Source organism: Lygodium microphyllum, chromosome 25, assembly GCF_053477565.2.
Source record: "Lygodium microphyllum isolate KBCC chromosome 25, Lygodium_microphyllum_v1.1.10, whole genome shotgun sequence".
In the NCBI taxonomy this organism is placed as follows: domain Eukaryota; kingdom Viridiplantae; phylum Streptophyta; class Polypodiopsida; order Schizaeales; family Lygodiaceae; genus Lygodium; species Lygodium microphyllum.
The window spans coordinates 28325082-28332925 of record NC_141159.1 but is presented as its reverse complement, the minus strand read 5'-3'; the positions used below and the strand labels follow the sequence as shown (position 1 = coordinate 28332925).

The following is a 7844-nucleotide window of genomic DNA, read 5'->3' as shown; positions in this document are numbered from 1 at the left end:
AGGAAACATATACAAGGTAAGCCAGAGGCACAACAAAAGACCATGTCACGAGTGACGATGGAGCTATCAACGCACATCCAACATGACTCGACAGTGCCGGATGAGGGAGTTAGAGGTCCTGTCTTATAGCTCCCTTGGAGGAGCTCATGATATTGTGGGAATTATAGTGGGACTTCTTGTGTATTACTCAAATCATTATCAACCAGTTGATAATCATGTTTAATAGCCAAAATCACTATCAACTGGTTATTGTAAAATACAGGGATGAAAATGAGAATGGCAAATGAGACACAGGGTGGTGCCATTCACGACACCACGCATCCTCTCTCTCTCTCTCTCTCTCTCTCTCTCTCTCTCTCTCTCTCGGCTATTCTGCTCCGTCATGAAAGTATCCGTAGCTCATTGCAATCCTCTTGGCAGCTCTGGCTATGGCAGGAGGCCTTCTGCAAGCTTCTGCAGACAACACTTCGATTTACCTTCGCATTTTCTTTTCGACCAGCTCCATCCGATGTACAAGGAAGATGAGGAACGGGAACAGGATCAGGCATGGCGAACCGCTCTTGATGAAAAATTCTTCAGGCTCGCTCGCATCGACGATACTGAGAGGAAGGTACTCCATTCTGATCATAGTCATTATAGGCAACCTGAGAGCATGGAATGGGAAGAGCGCCAAGTCATCAATTGCCGCGGATTAGGATTTGAATCCCATACAGACGGTTTTCTGGCACATGATTCTGTCAATGAAACTTGTGATCAAGGCACCACGTCTAGGCATTTTTCTGCACATGATTCTGCGAATGGAGCTTCTGATCAAGGCAATACGTCCAGGCATTTTTTGGCACATGATACTGTCTTGGTCAATGGAGCTTCTGATCAAGGTCACATGTCTAGGCGCAGTGCAAAGATATTTCCCGTTCCTGCTGATGATCAATTACAGGAGAAACAGGAGAAGAGTAAACATGATGTTGCTGATGCTGAAGCAAATCCAATCACGTCTGAGCTTGTCCCTCAATTCATTCAAAAGGATGAGCCAGGGCAGTTTGATTCTAGGTGCTCTGGGAAAGTACCCTCGCACATCATGGTGCGAAGCCCCCTTGAGGTGCCAGTCTCTCCAAGCACCACCTCTGCATCTGTGAATCCATGTGCAGAAGAGGCTTTGGTGAAGTTGATGTGCAGCTTTGGTGGCAGGATCGTTTCTAGGCCATCTGATGGAAAACTCAGGTATGTAGGAGGTGAGACTCACATAGTAGCAGTCAATAGAGAGATAAACTATAATGAATTCATGTGTAAGATGGTGGAGCTGTATGGTCAGCCCCTAGGGCTCAAATATCAGCTTCCAGATGAAGACCTTGATGCCCTTGTGTCTGTGACATCTAATGATGACTTCAAAAATATGATGGAGGAATTTGAGAAGCTCAAAGCTGTCAATGTTGATTTCAGACTTCGCCTATTTTTATTTCTCTCTCCATTAGAGGTGGAGTTGTATAAACATGTTGGCACAGTATCAAAAGACAATCGCATTAACATCGAGCAGCAATACGTGGACACCATCAACGGTGTGCTAGAGCAAACCTACAACTTTGATGAAGAGAAAGACAGGCTGAGTTCTTTCAAGTGCACTGCATATAATGGTGAGACTAGTGCTAGGCTTTCCATCCATGCATTGCCCACAGTAAAAACATCTTTGAAGGGTTCCTCTGCACCATCTTCCTGTCCCTCATCTCCCTCATTGGTTTCTCGACAACTAGCATTATATTTGAAGCACGTTGGAGCTAGCAATTCAAATTCAAGTGATACACTCAGCAATGCCTCGCTAAGTCCTCGTCTGTTGGTAAGTGCTGCTCAGGAATTAGACCAGGATGCATCAGGGAATTCCTTGAGGATGTCCTATTTTGGACATCAATGCCAAAGACCCTTGGAGGCATCGAGGATGATGTGTTATGAGGCACCTGATCCTGAAGTTACCAGTAGGCAACTGCCACAAACTAGCATGCATTGCATAGGTAATCTGTCCAAGCTTGTATGTCAATCTGAGCAATATATCAATCAGGGAACTGCCACTGGGCATGTGGAGCAAATGCAGGATATGCATCATTCACCTGAGCTTGTTACAGGCCATGGAGAATCATTGCACTATTACCAACGCCATAAGTCAAATTTTCGCAATCTGTCACATCAGGATCATCATCAACAAAGAAATGTAAAGCAACAAGGACTGGCTTGGCAACTGCATATGAATGGAAATGATGGAAAGGCTGAGACATTACAACACTCTCCAGGTTTACGTGTGTATTCACAGGGTTCTAGCCAGCTGCATCTGCAAAAAACACACCATCAAATGCATCAAACTCTTGTCAGTTTTGATGAAAGCTTTAGTAGCAACAATTACAACCTTTATCAAGGGTCTCAGCTTTCTCACACACGGATCCCACCCGCTTCAGCCCCTATGGTTCAGCTACATTCAGCACTCTCATTCCCAAGGGCTGCACTGCATGATTATGTTGGGAGATGCACTTGTGGCTACCCTTACTCCCAGGTATACCAAGGCATCAACGTTTCAGATGATCATTACTTTAGGCCTGTCCATTTCAATGACAAGCCTGCAGGAAAGACCGGACTACTGAGAATGGAACATACATGTGATCCTTACACTTGGCAGCAACATAGTTTTTTCACTACTCCAATTGAGAGAGAGCAGCTAGAGTCAATGAGAGAGGTGCAGCAGCGTTCTCATGGGACGTGGTTAGGAAATTGTGTAAGCAACTGTGGTGATGTTCCATCATATGCAGATGCATGTTTCCCCATAGATATGTCAAATGAAGAAAACCCTTTCGTATGCCCTTGCACGGGTTGTTGTTGCCATGGAAGACAAAACACTGTAAACGCTGCCCAATTACTCCAGTCTAATGAGCAAGATACACTACCAGATCGGTCCATGGATGAAGAAAAACCATTCCCTATTAGCACACATGGTAAAATTTCATTCCATCATGATGAACACACAAGGCATAAAGAGAAGTGTACTAAAGGTAATTGTGGAGCCGATCTAAACTGTGCACAAGGGAAGTGTGAATCACAGACAACAGGCATGGCTGGAGCATCTATTGAGAACTTTGCAAGGTGTGTGAACAGAGGGATTCCATTGGAAAAAGAACTGGTTTCACAGAAAACATCCACACACCTGCATAGGGATTCCGATTGTGGCATGAAGCTGTTAGACCTGAAGTCTTCAACTTCATCAGCAGACCTATGGAATAAGCCCTCACACAAACCAATAGTTTGGGTTGATGAACCTTTTTCCTTGTATGCTCAAAGCCCCAAACTAATTGAGCAAGACTATGGCAGTACTGAATTGAACCTCATCCATTCAAACAAATTTGCAGAGACATGCAGTGTTAGAGCTGTTGACCATGAGTTGCCATTCAGTATGACAGCCACGGAGAGCTCTTTTAACACATGTTCAGACAAATTTTCAGAGATGTGTAGTGGTACAGCTGTTGACAGTGAGCCGCCCTTCAATATGACAGCCATGGAGATCTCTTTTAGTGCATTTTCTTCCCCAGTTTATGATCAGAGCCCTTTGCAAAGCAAGGGTTCAAGTTTTACAAGTTTTGAAAAAGAAGCGTCTCATATGTCAGTGACTAGGCATTTGGCAGATGCTATGATTAGTTCTGTCTTGGAATCCTTTTCTACTGAGGACAGCTATGAAAAAAACAAGAAGCAGAATTCTGGAATGGCTGGAATTGAGATGCAAAGAGTCGTCAACTGTGAATCTCATCAAGCCTCTGAGGTCAATACACACTTGATGACAAGGATCAGACCTGCTGGAGCCTGGTCTGACAAGAAAGCTGACATAACAAACAACTGGCTTGAAGTAGGTGTTGAGAAAGAACTATCAGCTAAACTGGTGACTGTGGAGCATAGTGGTGTTACTGACATACAAGCAGATGAGGTAGGTGATCATTGAAGATTCAAGGACGGGTTTATAATTCTTGCATTGTGGGGTTTATAGTGGGTTTGTTTGCTCATATGTAATCAATAATGGACACATTCTGTCTCAATCATGGTTCTATCTTCCTGATTGTACTGACGATATTTAATATTGATGGAATTCAAACAGGAGATAGATGTAGACTCAGGGAATGCTTCGAGTGACAAGTTTAAGGACTTACTGGGTCTGCAGGCTGAGGCAGAGGCAATAGCTCAGGGCTTGCAGGTTAGAAATGATATAAGGATTATGTTGCTATTTGGCCTGGAAACTTTCTATATGCTTACACCATTCATACAACTGATTGTGCTTGGTAGATAATCAGGAATGCCGATTTAGAGGACTTAAAAGTGCTGGGGTCTGGGACATTTGGAACTGTTTACCATGGGAAATGGAGGGGTTCAGATGTTGCCATAAAGCGCATTAAAGCAAGTTGCTTTACTGGGTCCCCTTCAGATCAAGAGCGACTGGTAAATACCTACATTTTGGTATTGTTAGGTAGAATGGGATAGTGTTAAAGTTTACCATTTGGGTCATACGTGTGGGCCTCTCTTTGTTTTGTCTCAGATTTCTGACTTCTGGAAGGAAGCTTGTACCTTAGGGAAAATGCATCATCCAAATATTGTGTCTTTCTATGGAGTAGTACTTGATGGACCTGGAGGCTCACTAGCAACTGTGACAGAATTCATGGCTAATGGCTCCCTCAAGCAGGTCTTATGCAAGAAGGATAGGTATGTGAAATTGCCTTCCTGTTTTGATCTTGTTGGGTTAAAGTTGTATTAAAAAGTGTTTTGTGAACTTGGCTATACTAAAGCTTAGTGTATGTACAGGACTATTAATCGCAGAAAGCGTTTGTTCATTGCCATGGATGCTGCATTTGGCATGGAGTACTTGCATAGCAAGAATATTGTTCATTTTGACTTGAAGTGCGAGAATCTCCTTGTCAACATGAGAGATGCCCATCGCCCAATATGCAAGGTGACCTATGAGCAGTGATGTTTTTGACCCAGCTTATCAAGTTTTCGTAGTGACCTGCTTCCAACGTAATAGTGAGTCTTGTTTGTTTCATGTTAGCTACATAAAGACCTGCTTGACCTTTCTGGATGCAGGTGGGTGACTTTGGTCTTTCTAAGGTAAAGCATCATACACTAGTTTCTGGAGGAGTGCGTGGCACACTCCCATGGATGGCACCTGAATTATTGAGTGGAACTTGTGGCATGGTTACAGAAAAGGTATTTAAATGCAAACATTTAATTTGTAACAACTCCATTTGATTGCTAGCAATTTGACAAGCACAAACTTGTTTGTAATGTTGGTGTGGAGCAGGTCGATGTTTATTCATTTGGAATAGTCATGTGGGAACTCCTAACGGGAGAAGAACCATATGCAAATATGCGTTGTGGGGCTATCATAGGTAAAAACATATTGTCTGTCAAAGCTACAGTTTCCCCACCCTTGGCATTAACATCTTTTAACATTTTTGCTGTTCTCTAGGAGGTATTGTTAACAGCACACTTCGCCCATCCATACCAGCTTGGTGTGATCCAGGTTGGAGACAATTGATGGAGCGTTGCTGGTCCAGTGATCCATTAGATAGGCCAACATTCTTGGAGATTGCCAATGAATTGAGGGCAATTGCTGCATCCATGAATATGAAATGATTGTTTTTCTGCTACTAGTGTATATTTATCTATTCAATCCCTTTCTCAGTTCAAACTTTGAGCCAGGGCTCTTTTTCCTATTTGACCCTGTCTTACTACTTTGATTGGGGGCTTCCCCCAACCCATAAAATTAACCCCCTGTATTTGTGAAGATATTCATGATAGCACTATAAAAATCAGCTGCTGACGGAGGAGAGAAATTGTTCATAGAGTTATGAAAGCATTGAAGCAGCAGCACATATGTCAGAATACTGTAGAAACTAGGCTGGATTGTGGATATTGTACAGGTTCACTACTTGAATGTGCAATCCGCTGGTAGTTGTCAGGTTTTCTATCTCTCTTTTGTACATTTCTTTTTTGGTAATATTTGATTGACACTTAGCCAGACTATTACAGAATTGGTCACAAAATGGTTGACAATCTTGCAATTCTCGTGTTTGATACAACCTCTTCTCATACTCGTTTTTCTCCTGTGGGCCTTGCACAGGTTTTGTAGATTGGTGAGGACAAAAAAGTAATTAGACAAAGTGAGGATTTCTCATCTGCTAGATAGAAAGCACTCTGGTGAAGTACAAAGCACTCTTTGTACAGTATGTTTGTGATAGAAGTTTTGTAGAAATCTTCGAAAAGTCTGTACTGAAAGTCCATCTGTAAATTGTGTTTGGGAACTTGCCATTTCTGTAGATGGCAGGTCTCAGACTCTGATGTATTATTTAGTTAATATGATATCACCATGGTTGGTACACCTATATTCACATGGTGTGTTCATGTAAGTCTGGGCTCTTACCCACTTGAAAATCTGGTTAGTTCTCCTCGGTAACATCACGAGGAGGAGGGTCCCAATGTGATCAAGCTGTGCTGTTCATTAGGCTGCTTTGGCTAACATTTGGAGGGGAGGTGCCCCCACTTTGGGTACGTGTCTTATCTCAGAAAAAAAAAAGGACCAGAATAAATGTTTTCTTCTGGCATTAGCATGTAGAATGTATGTGAGGTTTACTGAGCTAGACAGTATCTTTGCACATTAGGGATATGTCTTTTATGTTACTGTATGAGCCAGAGTGCCATATGAAGTTTTTTTGTGATGGAGAGCTTGCTACCCAGGTTTGTTGGTATCAACATGAGAGTGAAATTTGGCAGGTGTTTTTTCTGTCAAGTTAATTGTTTCTTGTTTCAGTTTTAAAAAGTTCGTGCATGTTGAATGTCCATTACGAATGCTTTTTATTGGAAAGACATTCGGCAAAAGTTCTTAACATATGACAATTAGAGAAACTTGTGGAAACATATTAAGTTCTGTCCTATCTGTAGAGTACACATCTCTTGGAAAGATTAGGATCAACTCTGAGGCTTTGCACATATATTGGCTCTGTAATAATTAAGACTTAATTGTTTTCGGAGTGCATCCAAGCAGCAGTGGGCAATGTGGTCTCCACAAACAAGTCTAACTCACTAAAACTTTCATTCAGTAAACCTCAGCCAATTGTTGCTGTTCCAGAGGTGCTGCTGCTCATATTATCCATACACCTTGTGTGTTTTCTTTACAATCCCTAGTATATTCTCCCATGGTATCACAGCTGGGTGCTCTTGACACCAAGCTATCGTGAGAGCAAGGGTTTTCAAGAGCAACAAACTAACTCTCGAGGTCTCAACTTACTTCTCTGAAGAAATAGCTTTCAAGCCCTATTCCTTCTCTATAGGAACGGTACACCAATCCTTTACCTTCATTGCCTTCAATAAACTACGAATCCTCATCATTTTTACGGAAACCTCCTGTCCTCATTTGAACATCATTGCACAACATCTTTTGAAGCTGCGTCTCAGTTGCAGCAACCTGCTAGCATAAATTCAGATCTCCTAATCAGAGGGGAGCATAACTATACAGAAACTGTTGGCTATCTAGTGCCTCTATCTCAGTTAGACATGGTGTTGGGTTTGTACATTTGTCTGGGCAGACATTCGGATCAAGTTTGTAAATTTGTTTGTATGACCATTCTTCCTTCTTTGTTGCACCCAATGACACATAGGGGTCATTGAGACTAATATACCAATGTGTGACTTTGAGGAGAAGTGGTAGAACACGACTGGATCTCTTTCAAAGTTTACATTCTACTTCCAATGGATTGTTGTTTCATGCATCTTCTTATTCTTAAACCCCATCATTCATTAGAGTTTCCATTTTTTTTAAAAACTCCAGAGGA

At 42.2% G+C, this 7844-nt stretch overlaps 1 protein-coding gene across 6 annotated transcripts; it reads left to right on the top strand.

Moving 5' to 3' along the window:
• The first annotated feature begins 259 nt into the window (after positions 1-259).
• Positions 260-6597, top strand: LOC148014012 (RAF-like serine/threonine-protein kinase 20). Of its 6 annotated transcripts, none has more exons than XR_015688598.1 (9): positions 265-3952; positions 4121-4216; positions 4306-4458; positions 4556-4719; positions 4819-4966; positions 5098-5220; positions 5315-5402; positions 5483-5975; positions 6137-6597. XR_015688598.1 is itself a non-coding variant. In XM_087666377.1 (9 exons), the coding sequence occupies exons 1-9, from the start codon at positions 284-286 to the stop codon at positions 5647-5649; spliced, it is 4497 nt and encodes a 1498-aa protein (XP_087522503.1). In that variant the 5' UTR covers positions 265-283; the 3' UTR covers positions 5650-6120. The 6 variants fall into 6 exon arrangements, 4 of the variants coding, with proteins under 4 accessions (XP_087522506.1, XP_087522504.1, XP_087522503.1 ...); XM_087666377.1 differs by lacking the exon at positions 6137-6597 and having other exon boundaries at positions 265-2003; positions 2115-3952; positions 5483-6120; XM_087666376.1 differs by lacking the exon at positions 6137-6597 and having other exon boundaries at positions 5483-6119.
• The last annotated feature ends 1247 nt before the right edge of the window (positions 6598-7844 follow it).

Coding starts and splice junctions, on each gene's coding strand:
- LOC148014012 (XM_087666376.1), top strand. CDS start 284: ATGAGACACAGGGTGGTGCCATTCACGACACCACGCATCCTCTCTCTC. Junction 5,221..5,314: donor GTGGCATGGTTACAGAAAAG/GTATTTAAATGC, acceptor GGTGTGGAGCAG/GTCGATGTTTATTCATTTGG. Junction 5,403..5,482: donor GCGTTGTGGGGCTATCATAG/GTAAAAACATAT, acceptor GCTGTTCTCTAG/GAGGTATTGTTAACAGCACA.